This window comes from Haliaeetus leucocephalus, unplaced genomic scaffold (assembly GCF_000737465.1).
Source record: "Haliaeetus leucocephalus isolate CR32 unplaced genomic scaffold, Haliaeetus_leucocephalus-4.0 Scaffold295, whole genome shotgun sequence".
NCBI classification, from domain to species: Eukaryota; Metazoa; Chordata; class Aves; order Accipitriformes; family Accipitridae; genus Haliaeetus; species Haliaeetus leucocephalus.
In genome coordinates, this window is record NW_010972731.1 from 2,585,960 (window position 1) to 2,609,591 (window position 23,632).

Genomic DNA, 23,632 nt, shown 5'->3' on the forward strand with positions numbered 1-23,632 from the left:
TGCAGTCCTGGGTTACTCACTTCATAAAAGCCATCTTGATAAGCGGCACCCTTGAAGGACAACTTTCAAAAGCAGAGGTAGGATTGTTCCTGGCAGGACCCCTCCTGCTTCATTGGCTTTCAGTAGCAATCATGCCCTTGCTTGCTCTCTGGGCTTCTGAAAATTTCCAGGCACCATAGGCACAGTTTTGCGAGAAAAGGTAGAAGTGCTATAATTATGTGCAGCTTCCTCTTAAGCCACCTAAAATAAAGCCACTTATTTGTTTCCTTGTCAGATTGTCTGTGTGGCAGTTGTCTTTTTGGCTGTGATAGTGAACCTAGCGTTAAATGCTGTATTAAGGTATTAGAGAGAGGAGAATAATGTAAACTGTAGTTATCAGTGTTTTAGCTTTCGGAATATTTTGCAGGTTTGGGGGCAAACTGAATATAAGGTGATGAAATGCGAGGACCCTTGTTTTCCTCCCTTCCCTCATGGTGTCTCTGACTCCTCCAGAGCGCCAAAGCTCATCCACCTTGAATCCGTGGAGGGAAGCCGAGGAGTAGTTTCAGTGCAGCTTACTGGATCCTTGATGCACTCTTGAAGGCTTTTTGATTGCAGTGTTATTTCCTTTCAGAGCCAATGTGATTCCCTCCGTGCCACAATAAAACCACTTAATAATCTTTCTTCCCTTTCAGGAGAAAGGAAGCAATTTTAAAAAATATATAGCCACATATATCTTCAGCATTTCTAGGCTAAAAAATATATCACATTTAAAATGTTGTGGCTGTGGCTCTGCAGGCTCTTCCATGTCCAAACAATGCAATGTCATGCTCCAAAACTTCATGAATTGTGAGATTCAGCGCTAAGCTGGTAACATATACATTGAATTTTTTGAAAAGTTACAGTGCTGCATACCATTAGAAAGAGAAAATATTTATTTGTCCTCTGATACTGAGCACTGATTAATAGCCATGTCAAATCTGAATTAGAAATATTTTAAATTGTCACACTCACCAGCAAATAAAAGGCGTATTAGATTATTTTAGAATGCTTTTATAGCTCCATGTGAGTAATTCAACAGATGGTACTAAGGCACTTGGCTATAATGCTAAAAGAATATAAAAAATTGTCTTGCTTAAAATAAGAAAGTAAATTCTCAAAAAATTCTACAACAGTTTCAGAAGTGTGGCATGTGCAGCATAGGTAAAGAAGCGAACGTGAATCCTGAATGCCATAGCCTGCCTTAAAACCCCAAGTAAAATTTCATGCAAGCAGTAATGCTGTCCCACATGCACATCGATGAAATATTTGCATTTCATGGTTATGTATCTGTCTTGAAGATAGATGTGTGTATATAGGTACAGGCTGTGTTCGCAGAGTATATGAGTTAGGGAAACATATCCAGCTGCTGTGAAATCATGCTAACTTTGTGGCATAAATTAGGTGGAAATTTTCCAGATTTGTATTTAAAAATGGCATACTCAAGAGCTTTGGAACTAAACAAGCCCCATCTGTTTTAAAAATTATACAGCACTAAGAACGTGCCCCAGTATACATCAAAATCTGGGATGTTGTATAAGAAACAGTAATTTCTAGGGTAGCAGGAAGATTTCAAAAAATTGATTTTGTATGTCTCTTCTTGAAGCAGTTAGTTAAATGCATTCGTTGCCTAAAAAACTAGTAAGTTTTTAGTGCTAATTATGAACTATTTTCAAGTTTGATTTGTTGATGGAAGTGTTTCATCACATCTTATGACTGAAATGTATTAGTTAGTAGGTCCTGCTTAGCTAGGACAGGGCTCACTCTGGCACCGGCCAACCCATGGCCCACCCTCTGCCTAATAGCCATCTTTGAAACAAAAATGCTTTGGCTGTAGATACGTCTAAACTTGGTTGTGGTTGGTGCTGCTGAATGGGAATATCCAATGATATCTGAATTTTCCATAGCCTTTGCATCGAGTAACTGTTCCTTATGAGATGGACTTGTGAGCACAAGGAGGAGAAGGTCATCGGGAGCAGTCAGCACAGGTTGACCAAAAGTAAACATGCCTGACCAACCTGACTGCCTTCAATAATAAAACAACAGGGTTTGGGGATGAGGGAAGAACCTCCCTGTCTTTTACCTTGACTTCAGCAAGGCTTTCAGCAGTCTCCTAGACACTCCTCTGTCTAGTGTGGGACATGACATTCTGGATGGACAGACAACTCAAAGAAATGGTTGGATGATTGGGCTTATTGGTCCTGGTCAGACTTAAAGGCATGTGACAAGTGCAGTACTCTGAGGTCTGTCCTGGGGCCTGTTCTGTTTATGACCTTTACCAGTGACCTGGAGGAGGTGATGGAGCACACTTTTGTCAAGTTTTCGGGTGACACCAAATTTCAGGTGCTACCTGTCTGTAGCTTAAGAGCAGACCTGCCTTTTGCAGGAACCTTGATAGGCTGGAAGGCCAGCAGGAACCATATGAAGTCCAGTAAGGACAAATACAAAGTCTTGCACCTGGGAAGAAAAAGCCCTGTGACAATAAAGGCTCCAGAGGACAGAGCCAGACTCTTCACCGGGGTGTGTTGTGGGAGAATAAGACACAGCACCTGTAAATTGCTACAAGAGAGGTTCAGATGGAGTATAAGGAAAACCATATTCCCCATGATGACTCTCAAGCGGTGGAGCAGGCTGCCCAGAAAGGCTGTGAATTTTCTCTCCGTGGAGTTTTTTAGGACCTGACTGGACAAAGTTCTGAGCCACCTGGTTTGACCTGAGGCTGGTGCTGCTTTGAGCAGCAGGTTGGACACAGAGACTTCCTGGGCTCCCCTCCAGCCTGCGTTATCCTGTGACTCTGTGATCCTCTGCGAGTTTAATGTTTTGGGGTTGAACGTTTTTTAGACTCATGGGTGTTGTAAACCAGAGCTGACCACAGCGGAGTCAGATCAACATATATTAGCACAGGATTTGGTATTTCAAGTCTCCCAGAGTCTGGGATATAACAGAAGAGAGATGCAGCTCTATAAAATGACAAACCTGCTGTACGTTTGTTGACTGAGTCTAACAGGGCTGCTCAGCTCTGTTTTCCTTCAAGTTTCTAAAGGCTGGCTCAAAGCTCATGCATACAATTAGTAGCGAGTAAACCAGGGTGTGAACTGACAGCACATCAGCTGACACCCTGAATTCCTTTGTGTGAAGCAGCTTGCTTTACCCAGAAAGCGCAGTGAGGCCCTGGACAGATGCTCTTTTGCAGGTCCAGCTGAGCCAACAGAAGATGCTATTGATCCAGATGCTCCTCAGTGCTTCTCTGCCAGAGGTTGCTGCCCTTTCCTATTTGCTGGCAGGAGTTTGCATGAGCATGTATGTACGCCTTCGGTTCAGGCAGTGTCAGCAGGGCTGGTGCAATCTGGCCATGCGGTTGGTGTGAGCTGGCCCCAGGGATTTGGCTACTGTGAATTAGGGAATGCTCTTATGGTTTGCTCAGTGTGGCAGATCCAGTGCAGGGACAGGGAGAAGGGCTGGTGAGTGCTCCCATGGCACAGCTGGAGCAGGAGGAGGGCAGCCCTCTGAGGCTGACGGCACCTTGCGTGGAAGAGCATCTACCTGAAAAATGAATGCAGAGGAAGTAAGGAGCTGTGAATTCACACTGCTCTCGCTGTGCATTAACTTTCTCACTTTAAGAGGTAGATTAGACTGCTGTATGTCACAGTCAGTGAACCACGATACCCACCTTTTCTGAAAACTCCCTGTAACGTTGTGCACAGGCCTTGATTACCATTGTCTGTCTCCTTGGCTCTCAGGAATATGTTTTACAGAAGCACAGATGTTACCCAGAAAATTCCAAAACCATAGAATTGCCTCATACTTTTTATGCTTTTTGCTTCACCTTGATATTTCCCCAAAGGATGCTATGCCTTCTTCCATCTCTTTCTGGACAGGTAGTCCCTTTGTAATGTCCTGATATAGCTGATGTTTTTTTCTTTTTTTAATTTAAAAGCTTGCTTCGGAGTTGTTTCTCCTTCCGTGACAGTCAGTCCCCAGGAATTATTTTGTTTTTTACATAATTTGCACGTCTGTGTTCTGTCTGTGGTGTGAAAACCAGCAGAATGCTGGCTGTTAATAATAACAATCCTATATCCATTGCTTTCCTATTGCCACTGTGACTCTCCCAAAGTCATTGACAATTCATCATCTTGTAGCAACTCAAAATAAGCAGTGTGCAAGGGGTGAATTCCTGCTGGTTTAGCGTGACTATTAAGTGTCCTCATTGTGTCTTACACCCTGACCACTTCTTGACACTGGAGGACAGTATCAGTTCATTTGTCACCGAACTGCGGCCACCTCTGCAAAGGGCATGGCAAGTTTTGAACAGGCTCAATCTGATCCAAGCTAAGCTCTCTGGGGAAGGGTAAGATCTGATGATGATTATTTGTGGCAGACATTTGCCTGTCCTGTGATGATGTGGGAGAACAGCTCTTTAAATCACAGGACTGTCAGCGGCTGCAAACATCTGTGGATATGGGATCTGTAATCTCCCCTCTCAGACCTTGACATTGCTGTTTAATCTCTGCTATTTGTGACTACAGGTTTGGGTTTTTTTTATAGGAGTCATATAAAATCCACTGCAGGAAGGAATGACCATGCATTTCTCATTTGAATGGCAGTGGATATTGCACAAATACACGCGTATGTCTCTCTCTCTCACACACACACACACACACATATATGTATATAAAAATAAAAACGGGGAGCTCTAGTGCAAATGTTGCCACATACTCTGGAAAGCCAAACGGGGCAGCAGTTAGTACATGAGATGGAGCTGTTGAGTTTTCAAGCAGTACAGTAATGAAAAGCAGACATGCCTCTGAGTCCTGGTCAGCCCTGATGGTGACACCCATGAGAGCCCAGTGTAGGCCTCAAGGACAATATGCCTGGAGAGATGTAATCATTCCCTATTAAAGTGCTCATTGTTTTGGAATTGAAGACATTCTTTACTGATCAAAGAGCTGCCTTTGATTAATCAGTTTTGAAATGAATGAATTTCCAAGTTCTCATTTTTTGCTTTTCTTAGGGGATGTATTTCAAAAGCCTTTTGATCTTTGGTGATAGGTATTTAGTAAAAGGCAGGTACACTTTAACAGAAAGAACCATAGAAGCCTTGTTGTAAAGGGTGACGTATATAAAGCTCTGATCAGAAAACATTCAGAACACGTTCAGCAGGTCCGTTGACTTCAGTGGGCCTGTGCACACTCAGAAGGCTGCTCTTGTGCTCGTTCTTCAGCAGGATCAACAGTTTTAAAAGGCAAAACCAGGCTAGTGGTCTGTGGAAAAAAAAAGGGGTAATATCTACTGCAAAGGTCAGAAAATATTTATGTGGCATCTTACACTAACAGAGTACAGGCAGCACAAATCTTTACAAACAGGCATCCTGCTGGTCCCAATTGAAATGTAGGAGGCAGTTAGTGTCTCTCAATTGTAAGTGTCATTTGATCCCCAGGGAGGCATTTAATGGATGATATTTCCCTACTGAGAGTCCTGTCTTTTCTTTCTGTACTTCATTAGTAATAGCTGAGGGTCCTCCTGTTCATAAAAAATGCATGCATTGCTTACCTGATTTTTTCACATACTGTATTATAAAAAAAGATGTCATTGCTAAAGAACTAAATAGAATACTTGACCTTTAATTACACGGTGTCTTCCTGTCTGCAAGCAGGTTTTCCCCACTACTTACTACCAAGCTGAAGGGAAGGAAAGAACAAAACAGAGAAAAGAGAATAAAACCAGAATAAAATATTGGCTATTTGCAAATCCACTTGCCTCTGGAACTTCCCCCCTCCCCATCTAAGCTGCATGGCCTGGGTTGGTCTTAAGGATACTTCAGAATGCAACTCCTATTGGTGGTGAGGTATCTATGGGAAATGGATGCCTCACTCCTGCAGAGGTGGACCTGTGATATGAAACACTCATCTTACTGAGTATGAATAATTTTATCCATAAGTGAAATCTTGCAGTTGTTTGACAGGGTAAAGCATTACTATCCTACTGCTGTTAGAGGGAGAAAAAAATTGCAAGAACTCAAAATACCAGAAGTAGATCTACCTGGAATAATTTCAGATTCAAAACTCAAGCTGTAACAAAAATCCAAGTCTTTCACTGGTGGCTCAAGGGGAATATATTGACTCATCTCTCTCCCCTAGGATCAGGGGCTGCCATTAATTTTCTCATACTGTCTTGGTTGACTGCTCTCCTATATTCTCACAATGTTTTAACTCAAACGTTGAGTTAAACCTTGATCAACTCCACAATATATAGATTATTTAGTAACAGAAATACATTTTTTTAATTGGTCTAATTAAATACAATAAAACACTTTAACATGCAAATATAGAGCCTCCCAGGAACTGCTGTGTGTTGTTGGGGTTCAGTTCAGAAACGCAGCTCTATCTGCCTTTACAGCTGCAGCATTCCTGCATAGGGCACTCGCCTGGGGTGGCAGAGAACACGCTGCGCTCCCTGTCATAAACCCGTCCTGTTTGTCCCCTGTGACCCGTGAAAATGCTCTGGATTCATTGCAAGGGTGAATGGCAAGCAAATTGACTGCATGTGGAAAAAATCTGATAGTGGTCTAAGAAATGATTTTTGCATTTGGCACCGGCTCTCCAGATGCAGGTGCTTACTGTAGGCCGTCTGATGTGGTCCTGAGAACTGGGCTCTCCCACGGAAGCGTGGCTGCTTATCTTTCCTTCGGACCCTTTCCACCACCTCAAGGAGCTGATCCTCCAAGTCTGCTCCTGCATTTGTACTTAATCACATGCTTAGTGCTTTGCTGAAGCAAAATCAAAGTGGCCGGTTTCAATATTGGCTTGGTTTTGTTAAATTGAGCATGTTGTGTTTTGTTACATAGCTTGGGGTGGTGAGAGAAATCCATTAAACTTGAAGTTAATTAGTATGGGAAGACTGTAATTTATCAAGATTGCCTGAATGAAATAATGGCATTGCTATTTAACTAGCAAGTGTATTTGGATTTTTTTTGGATTATTTTTTCCTTTTTAATTTAATTCAAAATATTATAAGTACTTTGCATATAATGAAAGAAGATTAGATTAAGGACAGGAAACAGAAAAGATATTAAAAACTTATGGCGTAATATTTATTTTTTTTTGCTATTAAGTACATGCTGTTGATCAGATAAGAGAGCTTTTATTGCTGTGGCCTGTTCTCATTTTGTATCTAAATTGTAGCTGAAAAGATGCTTTAAATGATAGACTCCTAATTTATATTACCAGGAAGGACTGAGCTTACAGAACTATTAAACCATAATGTGCCTGTTTGTTGCTTCTTCTGCTTCCCTGTTTCTGAGACCTTCCACTGAAGCAATGGGGACCTCCAGGTGATTTCAAGAAATGTTTACACGAAGATGTGTTTTATACTGTGGGCTGCTTTCTTCTTCATTTGCCTTAATTTAAGACAAGTCATTGTAGATTGAAATCTCACAGTTACTCTCCTTTCTGGAAGAAGATACTGCTTTCATTCACAGGAATGCTCCAAGTCCCACCAGTTTCTAATCACGCAGCATGTGTCCCACTGACGTGAGGGACTGTGGAATGGGTGTTGTCACGTCAAGTGCATTGAATAACGTACAGAAAGTTCTCTCCCAGGAGTGTTACTGCCTGTGCAACTTGCTCGGTCTGTCTGTCCATCCATCCGTCACCTTCCAGCAAGAGATGCAGGGCTCACCCCGTGGTGGGGCAAGTGTTTCTGTGCGTAGTGACCGACACTGAGTCATTTCTCATAGTTGCTTGGGGCGGCACCCAAAACTACGGTACTCGTCTTGCGAATAATATCCATCTTTTATCGAATCTGGTTGTGCATTTAGCTTACATACCACAGCGAGGCGTGCGTAAAAATATTCACTGAAAGTCTTAACCAGTGGCTCACTCCTGCTGTTGTGGGAGTGTGAAGATTGTGGCAATATTCTTGTGCAGTGGGAGACACCTGCTGTGCACTCTACAAATCGCAACTCCACGCTGCTGCTGCTGTGCCCAGGCTCCTCGTTACAGCCAGGGCAGGCAGGCGTGATACCTAAGTTGGTGTCTGTAAAAGGCAACCTGAATGTAGTGCTTACCTCACTCCACCGACTGTGAAAAGAACCAAGATTAGGTAGATGGTCCGCATGGTTCTTTAATCTTTTTAATCTTGAGTTTTATGCAGGCATCTACACCTGCCTCTGCACGAGCAAGCTCCGTATCTCTATGTGGCTCCCTTTTGCCTCCTGTGAATGGTGATAATATCACTCCCCTGCCTCCCAGGACTGCTGTGAGTACATGCATTAAAAATTTATTTGGCTGGGGTAGTCTTTCACTAGTGCTCTAGTATAATTTGCTTTTGCAGTTATGTCAGTTGTTGTACAGCTATGGTATTTTGTACAAAACCCACTATATGCTGTGACTGCTGTCTTTCTGCACGCTGCTGTAGGAATTACGCACGCTGGTGATGAGCATACCCATCTCTGAAAGAAGTTTCTGGAACTTCTGCATTCCCCACGTTGGTGGCTGCAATTTAAAAATCCACATTTGTAGTGCTCGGTGTGCTGTCAAAGCTGAGATCTGCAGGATTTAAACAATTTTGTGACAGCTGCAGGATAGCACTTCAGTTTCCATGGAAACTGGCACTGGCTCTCCAAAATCAAGGTGAAGTGTTGGCTGATTATCTAATAATAACGCTGAGCATTTAAATATGAAGTTCTTCACCTTCCTCTTGCTGAAACAATTTCCATTCCTACCGCATCCAGGAAACACAGTAGAGGTCCTGCAAACTCAAACTGTTGTCACAGCTTGGGCCGTGTCATCTACTTTTCAGAGATGAAAGACAGAATTCAGCCTTGACCTGTTCAGCCACTGAGCCTTATGCTCTGCTGTTAAGATAAAGGGCTAATTTGTCCCCACATCTACTGCATAAACTGGTACCATTGTTTATATGAGTAATTACAGAATAACAGAAGTTCTTTTGCTTTACTGTGTGTTTTTATACTATGCTTTTCCAGAACATTTTTGTCTTCAAATGCATTTCCTTGTAAATAATTCTCATTGCACGAACTTCTTATCTGCTCACACTCTTGCTTGTCACGTGAATTTAACTGCACTTTGGCTTTGCACTGACCAGAGTCTTGTTTTGAATCAGTGAGTTTCATCGTTTTGCTGAACATTCCTTTTTCCAGGTCATTGATTTCTAAGGTTAACAAAATGAATCCTCCTGCTGATCCTTGTTACGTCCCACTAATCTCCTTGCTATATCCTGAACCGCTCAATTACCTTTTGTCTTCAATTTCAGAGGCATTCATTGAACCCACAGATCAGTCTTTTGTGCAGGAAGCAGTTTCATATTGGATTCAGGAACATGCTCGTGTGAATATTTCTCATACTTATACCTCAATTTGTTAAGGTTGTTTAAATTTTCTTGGTTAATTTGCTTCTTGACATGTCCTTTTAAGTGTACTTTCTCCACTACTTATTTTTTGCAAGAGATGTCTTTCTTTCTAACCTCTATTCTTTTCCATCTGCTCTTGAATAATATCTTTTACTATTTGATAGTCTTGACTTTCCACTTTGCAGCACTTTATCTTTTCCACCCTTCTGAATCATTTGACTCCTTTGCCATCCTTTGTTTATTTTAGGCAGAGAATAAGAGCCAATATTATTCTGAAGGACGTTTGCTCAGTTTTCCTCAATAAGAAATTGGGGATTTTCTTAGGCCTGTCTTTCATATCACTAATTCCATGTCCCTCTTTTTTTGACTGGAGGTTGATACCCACTTTAGCCAGGTTTGGCATGATCAGTTGTATCTCAGCTTGGATGTACTGGGGAGACCAAGGAAGCACAAAACCAAAGAAGCAATGTTCACGGCCTAACACCCCATGATACCCTTTGAATCAGCTGGGTATTAATGGAAAATGGGGCAGAGCATAGGTCTTACTCCTTTGATATGATCTTCCTCCAACCCAAATGACCCCTGTTTCAGGTACCTATAACTGAGTCTGCTCTCATAGTTATTGTCTTTGCTAGGAGTGCAATATGGAGAAGAGAGGGCTTTTTACACGTTGATTGGTGTGCCAAGGGGTTGTCTTTAGGTGTATTATAGCAGCAAGGGCCACATATCTGTCACAAACATAATAAAAGGAGAAGCCCAAACTAAACTTCTGGCTGCAGGGAGCCACTGTGCACTCTGTCTAGGGCCACCGTCACTCTGAGTTGCATTTTTCACATCAGAAGCCTGTTATTTCCAGTGCCCAAGGACCATGTAGCCATTTACAGAACACACTGACATCCCAGAACAAGTCACGTTACCTTTGGCAGTGGCTCAGATGTCTGGGATCTTGGGGATAAGCAATAAAACTGAAGCTCTCGAGAGCAATAGCTTCTTTGCTAAGGAGAAGCACATTTTTAAAGTGACTGAATATGACTGAAGATAAGAGACACCAGAGCACTGAGAAGGAATACAAACGACACCACTCCTAATCAACAAGCTTGCTTATAAATACAATTTCTCTTTAGAAAAAAAGCCAAAAGAAGTTCTGCCTTGGAAAGTATTTTTTGACAAAAACTTGGTTTTACTGGATCATTTGTTATCTTAGATGATCCTATTCTATTTTGAATGTATCAAGTTAATTAAAAAAGCACTTCTGAGGTCATGTAATTTTGTTCACAGAGGACCTGAAGCTCTGGGCTTCTCTGAGGAAATGTAGAAGTTGAATGCGTGAGATGAGCACCCCGAAAACCTCATGGTAAATCCCCTCACATTCAGACAATTATCTCCCAATCAGCGCATTTGAGAAATTATGACATACCTGAAAAAGCCAAAGCCCACGATACCCATAGGCTTTAAATCAGAGGTGGGGAAAGCATGTCACATTTAAAAAAAGAAATGGCCACAAAGGCACTTTTGTTTAAAAGCCTCTGGGGTACTCCGAAATGCCTCGTAGCAGGGGGCAAAACCTGACTGAGCAGGAAGCTGATAGTCGAAGATAGTCTGCAACAGGCATGGAGTTTATACAGCCTTGAACATTGACTGTGAATTTGAATTGAATATGTTTTGCTGAGCAGCTTTGAGCTACTGGTTGTTGCATTTTTTGGAAGAGGAGCTTTGGTGACTAGCTGGGTAATAATATGAGAAAGATAAGAAGAACGAACAGGCTGAAAAAAAACCCCCACCTACTTATACAGATTAGAGTGGTGTACTACTTCACAAAGTGTTGGAAATGTGTAGTCATCTACAGCATGTGCTGCAATCCCGCCAAAATACTGCTAGCAGCTCGCTCTCCACGAGCAGGTCACCAGCCACTACAGTCCCACAGAAGCCCATTAACTTAAAAAGGGGGTCTTTTAAGACAGGAGTGAAAAAGACAACATAATTAGGTAGTCTGGTTCATTGGAAGCACCTAGGCCATTCTCAACCTGGACAAGTCAGTTCCTTTTTAGAACAAATACACATTCAACAGCATTTTGGGTGACTTCCGTTTCCAGTAATATTGTTGTAACATAGGAAAGAGAGGTATGTTTGTCTTAAGCATTTTCTTCTTTGAAACAGCGGAAGGAACGGGGAAATTACAAGAGGTAGTGAGTTTAGCAAACCTGCACATAAAACAATCTTTCATAAGAATAAAATGCTGCATTTATAACTGTAAGTGTATACACCCGTATAATTTAAAAATACAAAGCTACTTTTACTGTGTTTCAGGGCTTGCTCTTTTTTAGTTCAGAGAATGAAACGATCAAGTGCTGGACTTAAAGTGGTTAATCTCATTGCATTGGCAAAACCAAACCATTCATGCAGCACTGGGCTTTTAACTCATCTTAAGTGAGAAAGTTAAAACTCAGCAGTTAGTGTAACCGAAGTGCAATTGTGTTCTTCACACTGTGTACATTTTGACTGGCTTGTAAAAAGAACGTAGAAGTTCATGACTCTCCCTGGCAGCTTCTTGAGATGACCGAAGAAAACATGATCTGCAACATATTTGGCCACAGCCTGACTCCGAATGAGAAGCCAGTTTCTTATCAGACAGTGGAGAAAAGTCAAAGTCAGCTACCTGGAAAAGGAACATCAAAGAGATAATTTTTAATTTGGGTCCTCCTGGCTCATAGCTCATAGGCAGTCTCTCTAGAGGTACATTATTCATATTATGGCATGATGTAAAGTGTATTAGGTACTTTCCAAAGGGCCGTGAAAGCTACTTTTGATTTAGGAGCTCATGCTTATTACAAATACAGTAACGTAGCAAGTGAAAGCTACACCAGAGATGGAAGGGAGCTGGGGAGATAAAGGTCACATACTAGAGTCAGGTGACTATTTAGTGCAGCTTTAGGTAACATACCGACCCTTTTTTACTATCCTATATCCTCTCTCACTACCCCACTGCTTTCTTTCATGTAACCAATGTGAGGTAGATCGTCTGGAAGGGATATTTCAATGCAAGCACCTGCTTGGGAATATTAACAAACCGCCCATGATAGCCCTGGCAACTTGAATTAGTTATAGTTCTCCACAACAAGCCAGAAGCACGCCTGTTGCTTAAAGTGTTGTTTGCCTACACTGTTCAGATTTTTTCATGGAACGGATCAAACATACCAGGGAAATACTCCCCCCCGCCCTGTTTTTCTGGGGATTAAAGAAGGGAGATGGCTGAAAGGTATCTCATTGCTATCTCAGCTCAAAGTAAGAGCAACTGAATACCTCCACGAGATCTTTTTGTTGTGTGTTACTTCGAAAGGTCGTGTACAGCACCAGTCCTAGCATCACTGAAACCAGAGCAATGCAGAGCAGGACAAAGAAAGCCGGGTGGATCCCTAGGAAAGAGCACAAGGGCACATTCCCGGAGTGATACAATACACTGAGAAAGTGCAACAGTGAGAAGGAAATCATGTTTTAGGAGAAGTTTTTGTATTTTTAGAACAAAGGACATGTGTGTAACAAGGGATACATTTTTCAGCCCAGATCACTTCAGGTCTTTCTGAAATCTCAGAAGTGGGAATGCGGGGTTGTGAGATTGTAAGGGTCTTTCCCTTTTTACCCCTCTTTTCCCTTGAATAGCCTAAAAAACCCCACCTGGTTACATATGTTAGCCCTAACTCACCAGAGTGTTTGTACCTCTGTGGTACCCCAAGAGGACAGGAAGGAACCTCATCTTCACAACAGCTAGCAGTCTCCAGCAAAGAGGATTTGCACACTTAGCCCTGAGTGCACACCACTCACACTGCCTTCTGGAGTGAGCTGCCCTGTCTGTATACAAGTGCTGGCCCTCAGTGAGATGGTATAACCATTCTGTATCACAGCCAGCCTGTCCTCTGGTCAGGTCCTCTTCACTTGGCCACCTAACCACTTTCTCAGATGATTCAGGGACCCAAAAGGGGTATGTGTGAGCAAGCATCGGGGAGCCAGCAGGGATTGCTGGCTGAGGGACAGAAACCTGTAATGAAATGGAGGCCTAGAAAAATCTTCCCTTAAAAAAACCCCTATAATTAAACAAAAAGAAGAATTGAGACTGCTTAATTAAGGGAATGTTACAGACATATATGTTTTCCTAGTTATCCTCTCTAACTACAAGAGCCAGACTATTTAAACTGAAAAATATGTAACTTAAGTAACAGCCTTCCCAGGAAACTCATTAACTTCAAGACACTCTTGAGACCTAAGGGTTCAGCAGGATGCAAGAAGCTCAGAGCAATTAGAGTAGGCACATTATAGGCTCTCCTTTCTCTTCCTCCTTCCTATGCTTTTAGGGATCTATACCAGTTTCCAGAAACCTCATCTGCAGGCCGGTTAATCCATAATTGTCCCTGACATGTTTGAGACTGTCGGTTCTCTGACAGGTGGGAATCTCCGTGCTGCTCAGACTAGCTGCTCCTTACCTGTTGGCCACACTTTTATTTCATGGTACGTCTGCAGCATCGTCACACCGTTCTCCACTCTGACACTGAGGCAATACTGTCCAGCATCACTGAAGGTATGGCTGAGATTGTAGCAGGAGCCATTAATCACCACCAGATGGCATTTTTCACCTTCAAGTGGAATGCACTCGGACTTTATAAGCCAGCATAATGCTAGTGGTGGGCTGAAATGACAAGAGCAAAAAGAAAAAGAAAAGGAAAAAAAAAAAAAAAGGTGAAAACTTTGCAAAAATTTCAGCTAAGAGCTGATGAATCACTTGGTTAAAATAATATAATAGTTTTGAAAATAATGAAGTTAATCTAAATACAAATAGAGAAGTAATTAACTGCACAATTGTTTGGTTTATAGCATTTGTCAAATGAAAAAGTTCTTTGTGATGCTTCTGTAAAAGCAAGCCTTTCAGCTGAGAGCTAAACACCTGCATGGGTCATAGGCAGGCCATTGTGTGTAGGAAACCCCATAGTCCTTCTCCAATAAAGATAAAAGGAATCTTTTTTTCCTGCACTTCCAAGAGAGTATAGGTTGTTTTTCCTTCGTTCTTCTCACAGAAGAAATCACTGTCTGTGCTACTGAAGCACACCCAAGACTCTTCTGATTAAAAAACCCCCACAACCAAATGGAAAGCATGTAAGATGAGCTCTGTACAATGGACTAATAGCTAGAAAAGGTAAATAAATTGCAAGGATCACAATACTCCCTTACAATAACAAAAAGGTTTTCATTTGCTATCAAGCAATCTAGGTGCAATCCACTTTATGGCCATGTGTCTTCTCACTATGTCTAGCTGATGCCTTTTATTTACATTTTCAGACCGTTGTTCCAACTAATTCTGCTTGGACTCACCTTAGGCACTACGGACTTTGATTCTGATAACAGAGAGAGCTTTTCTTTACCCCATCTTATTAGTATTTTGTTCCTTATCTCTCTAGGACATACTCTGCTAAAGAAAGCATCATGTTTATATGTTTAGCTCATTTTCCAGCTTTGTTTTTGATAACCCATCTCTCAAGCCTTTGTCATTGCTTCTCTATCACAAACTCTGATTGCATCAGTCCCAGCCCTGTGGCTAGGAGGTTAGGTCTGGCAAACATTGTCCATTCTAAAGTCAAGCCTGCTTTTAGGGATCTCAGGTTTGCCTGTAGTGGGTTTTGGCTGTTCATATTTACTGGTGCGCCATCTCCAGTTTCCACTCCTGCCAATGCGCCGTTCAATTTCTGAATGCAAACTATGCTGCTTTGTCTATTGGGACTATTTATGCTTTTGGCAAACAACTGTGCTGGGTGCTGCTCATTCCATCCTACACCCCTATTAACAGCCCTACTCTTTTTTTCCTCTTTTTTTTTTTTTTTTTTAAAATCCAGCATTAGCCTAAACAGCTCCCAGTAGCAGAACGTGAAAGCGTCACTCTTCTGGAGAATAAATGACTTCTGTAGTCATGGAGTTTTTATGGTGAAGGAGCTTTCCTGAGTGTTTCAATGGTATTTAAAATGCTTCTGCCATACAAAAAAACTCTGATGTGTTCTAAATACTGTAGCTTGTGCTAGGATCGAGGTGCTTGTGACTCTCCTATATTCTTATAAAATCCTCACTACATGGAGCCTCTCTGTTTTATTCATCTTATGGCAATCTTTGCCAAAATTATTCCCCAAACCCACTAGTCCCATGCGCCAGTCAAGGATCACTGCTATGCAACGGGACTCTGAATACAGTTTAATTTAATGGTGGGGAAATTGGTCAAGGAGAAAAATTCAAAAGGAATTTTTAAAATGTAATTTTTCCCACTATCTTTCTCTGGCTAGTTCTCTTTTAACATTCTCTTCACAAAGATATAAAAATAACATTTGCTTTATATAGGAGGATTCTACTTTTCTGTGAAGATGCAGGCTCTTTCAGGGTCTTAGAGTTCATGGTATTTCAAGTCAGGAAAATGCAATAGTCAACAGCATTTTGTTCAAAGGAAATTTCTTTTTTGCTTTAACAAACAGTTCTGTGGGCTGCAACTGACTATTTTAAGGAAACGGGGGAAAAACACTTAAATAGACAATGCATTTTGGGGAAAAAAAGTTGTGTTTGCTACTTACGTGCCATTGATACGAAGAGATAAACTCAAGTTTTCCATTACGTGAGTCTCTCTGGAGCCCACTACATGAATGCTTTTAACAGCATCTGAGAGGAAGAAAAAAAAGCATATCATATCCCACGTGTAAACCTGAAATTCATTGCTTTTCCAGTGAAGGTTTGTTTTCATAGACTTCACAGATTTTTTAGCTCCACCAGTCACACAAATAATAATACTTGCCTCATACCCAAAAAGGAAACCTACCAATAGAGTTGTAAATTTTCTGAATGTTTTGTGATTTCTTTTTAATATGTAATCAACTACTTTATGAATCCTTCACACTTTTACTTCTGTGTTTGTTAACTCCTGAAGCTGATCAAATCAATGAGACTTTCCTAATGTTTATTTTAACTAATTTATTTTTTAGGGATAGCTGACGTAACTCAAACAAATCCTCTAAAGTTATGGTAAACATTTTACTGTAGGTTTTAAGTGTATGTGAGACTTTGACAAAAGACAGAAAAACTTTTGATAAATGAAAAAGAAACAGAAAATTTTATATATTTCCCCCTATTTTTTCTGCAGTAGAACAGCGCAATGGAAACTCTTCCTTGAATAATGTTGACCAGTTCTTGCATGTGAAACAATGCTGAAGTTGTATTATCACATTAAAGCTAGATTGTATCTGTACATCTATATAGCAAGTTCTGTTCTGAGTATGCAAAATGTTTTATAATTACCTAACAGCTCCAGAGCAGTGGTAAAATCACCAGTTTTCTGCACCATTTCTCTTTCATGTATGATGCTTCCAATTTGCTCCCATTCAGCTATGACTTTCAGATGCACTGTGCGATTCCCCATGGTAGAGCAGTTATAGTAGACAAAGGGTTCCTTGGTAATCTGATAAACTCTGTGTGTAACATGAAAAGATTTAGAATCAAAATTGCCTTTTACCAAGTCCTTGCATATTTCTGATTTAAGAAGGACCAAGCTTGAATATTTTCTTTATAGACAATGCTACAGTCGGCTGTGATTCTACTTTATGTCCATATCAATGATGATTAATGTCTGTGGCATTACCAATAAACTACAATCAGTATAAGACCCAGAGTATATTTATGCATTTTTAATCAAAGAAACTAAAGATAATGCTAAAAGAACTCACAAAATGGAACAGGAATAGTCAGTAAATTATGAAAACTCCATTTATTGCAGATGGACTGTAAGTTAACTGAAGCACTAAGGTCCAGAGGAGGAGAAGAAAGAAAGAAAGAGAAAGAAAGAAAGAAAAAATATAGTATTCAAAGACTAAAACTTAAATTTCTATTTCATATGCTTATTTGTATTAGACATATATTTGTCCTCAGAGAAGGAAAATAACTGAATGTTTTTTTTCCTCCCTACTGCAGAGTGGCTTAAGGGCTAGATACTACCCATGGTTTTATTTTTGATGGTTATGAGCTATGTTCCCCCCCTGCTTTTTGCTATTAGGTAAGCATTAGGTGTGTGTTAATATGCACCTCCACATTATTTGAGAGACCTATCCACTTTCAAAAGCTCCTCACCCAAGCTGTGGTATATTTATGGGTAGCTGGTCATAGTAATAGCTACTTATTGCCCAACCACAAGTATACTGCTTCCATTCTCCTTAAGCACACAAATTATTCACATATTCAACAATAACAAACTGCTAATGGAGATTGGCAGGGGTAATGATGTTTTAAAAGAACAATTTATAATAAGTTACTTTTTCCAGTTCATTCAGTTCAGCTCATTGCACACATAGTAATACACCTAAGCATATATTTGAACAAGAAACTTAGGTCTTTAAAACATCACATTTTTGTGAGTATGCAGTGATTTCTGTGCCAAAGTTTTTGTAATTCACCTGGTTTATATGCTAAGAATGTACCAACTGACAAAGGTGCATGCTTTGTCCTATGATTTAATCAGGATTTTTCTCTAGATAAGCATCTGAATCAGAGCCATCGTGAATACTCATTGAAGCAAATGAAGTAACCACACCTACCCATCTCCAAAATCCCAGTTGTAGACAAACGATGCTGACTTGAAGTAATGACTTGGGTCGTGAAGGCAGAAAGAAATCCGGGTCACGGCACCCATGGAGGAACTAGAACCATGAGTGATAAGTCTATTGTCTTCTATCTGGGCAATGGTAAGATTCCCTGTGATAAATTCTGCAGAATAATAAGGTGGAAAAAGAATGACAGCATATATCACTTTCATAGCATGCTCTGTGTGAGTATCAAAACATTATTTAAATGTACTGCATAAGTCTTTCTGTGTCCTAGTCCAAGTGGTTAAGTGTATTGTATATCTATTACTCAGTGTTGTTACATGTGTTAGTGAGGCAGAGAGATTAAACTACTTATTTAGTGCTATACAATGGGTCATGATAAAGCTTCTAATAGAACTAAGAGAAATAATCCTGGACTGACTGAAGTCAATATCAATTTTTACTATTGATTTAAAAAGAACTGGGATTAACATCAAGTATCTAGATCAAAGGATTGAGAATCAAACCAGTATACATGCCCTTAATGTTTGGGGTGGTGGGTTTTGTTTGTTTGTTTTATGGTTTCTTTTATGTTTCTAGTTTTTATTTTTTAGTTTTAGCTACTTCCACAGAAACTAAAATTTGACTACTGTGAATAACAGATATGCTATACATTGTGAATACATAAAGGGTGAAATTTTGATTTTGATGTCTGCGAGAGATCCTATGCTTGAGTTTGTTTACAAGGACTAGCAAAGACTGATATAAAAAACCCTCTCTAACCTATAAATGAAGAGGTATTATGATGATACACTTATCAGTGCATTATAAAATTAATGGCTTATTAATTACCAGTAACAGACTCTTACCCTCAGAATGGGGCTGGTAATGTAGAACTAACTGGAGTTGTAGTTTATATGAGTTATTGGCAACTACCTTTGGGCCCCTCTGAAGCCCTGGTGGGTGCTCTTGCTTGGGGAAGGCACAAAGTTACAGTGGGATCTTACCTTTTACAGCTATAGAAAGCTTCTATCCCTATTGCTTGTGGCATGAGAACATAAGACAGTGCAAAGTGAAAAAGGAATAAATATATATTCAACAAGGCAGCATAGAAGAGATCTCACGTATACTTTTATAAAGACTTATCCAATAAGCTTGGTGTTTCTCAAAGAAAAATCTCAATAGCTGTTCCTCAAAATGTCAGCTATGCCCTATGGTTAGCTCTTTTGTCCTCATGCATGTCCTTAACTTCGGCTGGGAGCTGGAGTGTATAAGTAGAGCACTGGGACATGGGGTTGGAAGGACGTGATTACTAGTCTCTGAAATAAGGGATTGTGGGAAGCTGTCAAGTGGTATTTCATGTCAATCCCTGTATCAGAGGTTAGGTTAACCATACTGCACCATTGGTCAATTTGTCAAAAAATGCGTATTTATGGTTATGAATATTCCCAGTAAGCTGAAATTGCACTTAGCAATATTTGGAAATGCAGCCATGACTTCGCATTTAATTTCAGTTAACTCGGTCAGAACTTTAAAAGAAAATGTAATGGCTCTGTTGTGCTGATGGCCTAAGTTTTTGCTGTGTCATGCAACAGTGAAAATCAGTAGATTGTCACTGCTGGTGGTCATCCTAACTTTAGGACTAGAAATGCTGGGAAGCAATGTTTTAGGAGTCTGGACATCACTGAACAATGCTGACGTGTGAACTGCAGCTAGTGAAGCATCTGGTTTCTAGTTCAGTTTCTCTAAGTGATAGAGGCAGGATCACACTTGCTTCCTGGATGTAGGTAGATTATGGCATGGCCCAGTTAGTACAATGCCATCCAAACCCACCTTCAATCAAAGGGCTACACCAATCAAACTTTGTTGGCAGAAGCCATATTTACACCCGGCTTTCATTTTTCTGATGCTAGCAGAGGCAGCAAGCATCCTGATGTATACTGAATTCCTGAAGGCATGGAAGTTGTAAAGCCATTTTACCTGTAATCTGAAGCACGGTGACATTTCTAGCAACTGGCCGACATAACCAACAGTTTCTATGGGTCACCCAGACAGATACAGGAAAAGTCCCAGGGAATTCACCGGTCACATTAATTACGGAGTTAAACCACTGCTCGGATTTCTCTATCAGAATCAGAGGAGCATAAATCCAGTTAAAGTGATACAAGTTTGATGCGATACTGTCATTCTTCATACTTAGACTGGCATGAATAGTAGCTTGAGCTCCCGTTGTGATGGGACCATTGTTGGTTATTTCCAGACCATACTCTTCTGTGGAAATCAGAAGAAAAAAAAAACAACCCAAACCTTGTTGTATTACATTTTTGTTTATTTATTTACATATTTTAACTAGTCAGCTGTAGTTATGTGACCCACAATGACACTCATCCCAGCAAACACTTTACCACTTTATTTTTAACCATTTAAAAACCTCAAATAGAAACTGTTGCATGTATATAAGAGTTCAAACAAGTAGCATTAAACAACATGTTAGACTGGGTCCTAGAAATGTTAATAGTAGAAGGGAGCTTCAGACTAGAACATCACAAAAAATTTGATGAGGTTTTATAGGCAGAGCTGGGCACTGGCTGTAGGTTCAGTGTCACTAATGATCTAACATGGTCACTAAACTTCCAGCTACTGGAAGAAAGTCAAGCTCAGCTCAAATCTCTCTCCTAAAAACCTGAACTTTCAAACTCAGGTAGGATTTCATTCAATAGACTCCTTGTCAGCTCTGTTCACCCAAAAGTCTCCCCTACCTTCCTCTAACTGAACAAAAGCCCATCAGTACTAGCTTCTTCTTTATGGTCCACCACTGACTTCCTTTTCTAGGAAAGGACCAAAAATCCCCATGTAAATGTAACTTGTACCATACCCTAGTGACAGATCAGCTGCCATCCAGAAGAACCTGGACAAGCTTGAGAAGTGGGCCCATGTGAACCTCATAAGGTTCAACAAGGCCAAGTGCAAGGTCCTGCACCTGGGTCGGGGCAACCTCTGGTATCAATACTGACTGGGGGATGAAGGGATTGAGAGCAGCCCTGCAGAGAAAGACTTGGGGGTACTGGTGGATGAAAAGCTGGATGTGAGCCGACAATGTGTGCTCGCAGCCCAGGAAGCCAACTGTAATCTGGGCTGCATCGAAACAAGTGTGGCCAGCAGGCAGAGGGAGGTGATTTTTTTATGATGAGGATGGTGAAACACTGGAACAGGTTGCCCAGAGAAATGGTAGATGCCCCATCCCTGGAAACATTCAAGGTCAGGTTGGATGGGGCTCTGAGCAACTTGATTGAGTTAAAGATGCCCCTGCTTATTGCAAGGGGGGGTGGACGAGATGACCTTTAAAGGTCCTTTCCAACCCAAACCATTCTATGATTCTATGAAACAGCAAGGCATGAGAAGTGCAGGACCTGTGATACTGAACCATCCCTGCTGCTGTGGAACACCCACCATTACCTTCTCTGCCATGTTTACACAAGATACTTACTTCAGCTCTTAAAACTACTGCAATGGGCAGAGCATGAGTGAGGTTGCGTTTTATGGAAAGGATACATCCAATTTTTCCAAAAAACAGCAGTGCGACAAGATTAAATGACCTGCATGTCTTAAAAACAAACAAAACAACCCCAAAACAAAAGGAAAGGCAACAGCCACTGAAAGTTTTGAACTGGGGTAGAGCTGGGAACAGGATCTGGTTGTTTGCCCCCAACATGGAGCATGTTTCCTCCCTGCATCAGTGCTCTGCCTGGCTATCCTCTCAACAGCGAGCAAGGGGGCAATGCTAGGCAGAGCAGCAGAGCTGTGGGGGTTCTCATGCTGATGACTTTGCTTCTCCTCTATTTCAGCAGCCACCAGATTGCTAACAGGGACCTGAATCTTTGAGCTTCAGAAGTTGCGTTTCTCACTCATCCATGACCTGTAATGCAGAGGCAGCACTGGGGTCAGCTAAGTGCTGTGCTGCCTTTCCCGCACCTATCAGCTTGGGATGGGGTGGAAGGAGAACCCAAAGCATCTACTTAGTGCCTGCATTTTATTTCACAGATTGCGGGTGCTGAGCAAATCTGGATGCAAAAGGATTGTGAGAAATAACTGTAAGATTACTGCCTGAGCAAGAACTCCACTCTTCCCATTTCACAACACAAGGAATGGCCCCAAGTTCATATGTTTGAGTTAATAGAGAAATGCGTATGATGTGATGAAATCTGGCACAGAGAGGTTTCAGGTCTCTAGAAGATTCAGGCTACCCTCTGCTTTGTTTCAGCAGAACTTGGGAAAAATATAGCCAGCTACCTCATGCTTATCTAGCACTTCTCCTTGGAGGTTATCACGGTGCTTTACAAACCACGGCTATACTGAAGCCCAATAGCTGCAGCAGTTGGAGATTAAGCAGCTAACCCAAGGTCATCCAGTGAGTCACCGGCGGAGCAAGATACTTCATCCAATTCAAGGATTTCTTCTACCTTTCCGACCTCTGCAGAATGCAGCCCAGCGAGGCTGCCCGAGCAAGAGACAGAGGCTGCCCGGGTGCCTTGTGACCCACGGCGCTGGGTCAGCGGAGGAAGCAGATGTGCAGCTTTTGGGTTAGGACGTGCAAAGCAGAACCCCGGCTCCCCGGGATGCCCCAGCTTCACTGCGCGCACCAAGGTCGGAGCGCCTGAGAATAAAGTCTGGGGAGGGGAGAGGGTGCCCGGAGCTGCCTCCATCCCCTGTCACGGCTAGCAACCCCGGGAAGAGAACCACCACCACCACCCCACAAGTAAAGCAGCTCACGCCTGAGGTCTGCCCCCCCTCGCCCGCATCCCGGGAGCCGCTCCCCGGCGGCGATGACAGCGCAGACCGGCGGCCCCTTACCTGCCGCCGGGGAGCCGCGGCCGAGCAGCAGCACCAGGCAGGTCAGCAGCAGCACGCTCGGGGCGGCGGGGGACATGGGTAGGCACCGCCGGGACGGGACGGGGACCGAAACCGCGGGCGGGGAATCGCCGCGCTGAGGCCGGGCGCTGCCCCCGAGGCCGCCCGCGGTACTGCGGCACCTCTGTCCGCGCCCCCGGGACGCTCCCCCCCGCGGCAGCGCCCAACCAGCCTCTCCCGGGGGAAGTTCCTGCGGGGTTGTGTTGCTAACGTAACGGGCTGCTGCGAAACCGCCGGAGATTTAAAAAAAAAAAAAAAAAAAAAAGCACAAATGCTGCCCATCTGCGGAGAGACTGGGCACAGCTCTGGATGGGTGAGCGTTGGGGAAGGAGTCTGTATTTTGGTTTGGTGGCTGACACGGCGAACGTAAAAGTGTTTTTCAGGCTCTGGTGGTGTGAGGACGCCTCAGCCACGGGCAGTTCGGCTGCGGTCGCTCAGCTCGTCGTGAGGAGTCTCTAAGGCGAAGCGTGCAATGGGAGCTTCTGGAGAGAGCCTCACAAACGCAGTGCAGGGGGTTTTTTTGTTGTTTGTTTGTTTTGGTACTTATTCGAAGCCCTTTCTTACTCCTGGCTGCAATTATTTTGTTGTTCTTGTACGGTTCAGCCCCCTTCTACCGCCTTGGCTCCCGGTTCCCCGGTGCGGCGGAGCCGCTTCTGCCGCCGCTCCCCCGGGCGCCGCTGCAGCGGCGGGGCGGGCCCTAGCCGGGAGAGGCCCGGACGTGCCGGGCGGACCGACAGCGGCCGCGTCTG

At 42.3% G+C, this 23,632-nt stretch overlaps 1 protein-coding gene across 1 annotated transcript in view; it reads right to left on the reverse strand.

Moving 5' to 3' along the window:
• Nucleotides 1-11,454: 11,454 nt before the first annotated feature.
• The window catches only part of TMEM130 (transmembrane protein 130), a 12,563-nt gene continuing 385 nt past the window's right edge, over nt 11,455-23,632 (reverse strand). Inside the window, exons 2-10 of the mRNA XM_010570583.1 lie at nt 23,498-23,629; nt 22,827-23,073; nt 19,956-20,246; nt 17,988-18,156; nt 16,699-16,868; nt 15,981-16,065; nt 13,860-14,062; nt 12,685-12,797; nt 11,455-12,040 (exon numbers count right to left, since the gene is read on the reverse strand). Of these exons, the coding sequence (XP_010568885.1) occupies nt 11,864-12,040; nt 12,685-12,797; nt 13,860-14,062; nt 15,981-16,065; nt 16,699-16,868; nt 17,988-18,156; nt 19,956-20,246; nt 22,827-23,073; nt 23,498-23,629 (1,587 nt within the window). The 3' untranslated portion in view covers nt 11,455-11,863. The remainder of the gene's footprint in view (nt 12,041-12,684; nt 12,798-13,859; nt 14,063-15,980; nt 16,066-16,698; nt 16,869-17,987; nt 18,157-19,955; nt 20,247-22,826; nt 23,074-23,497; nt 23,630-23,632) is intronic.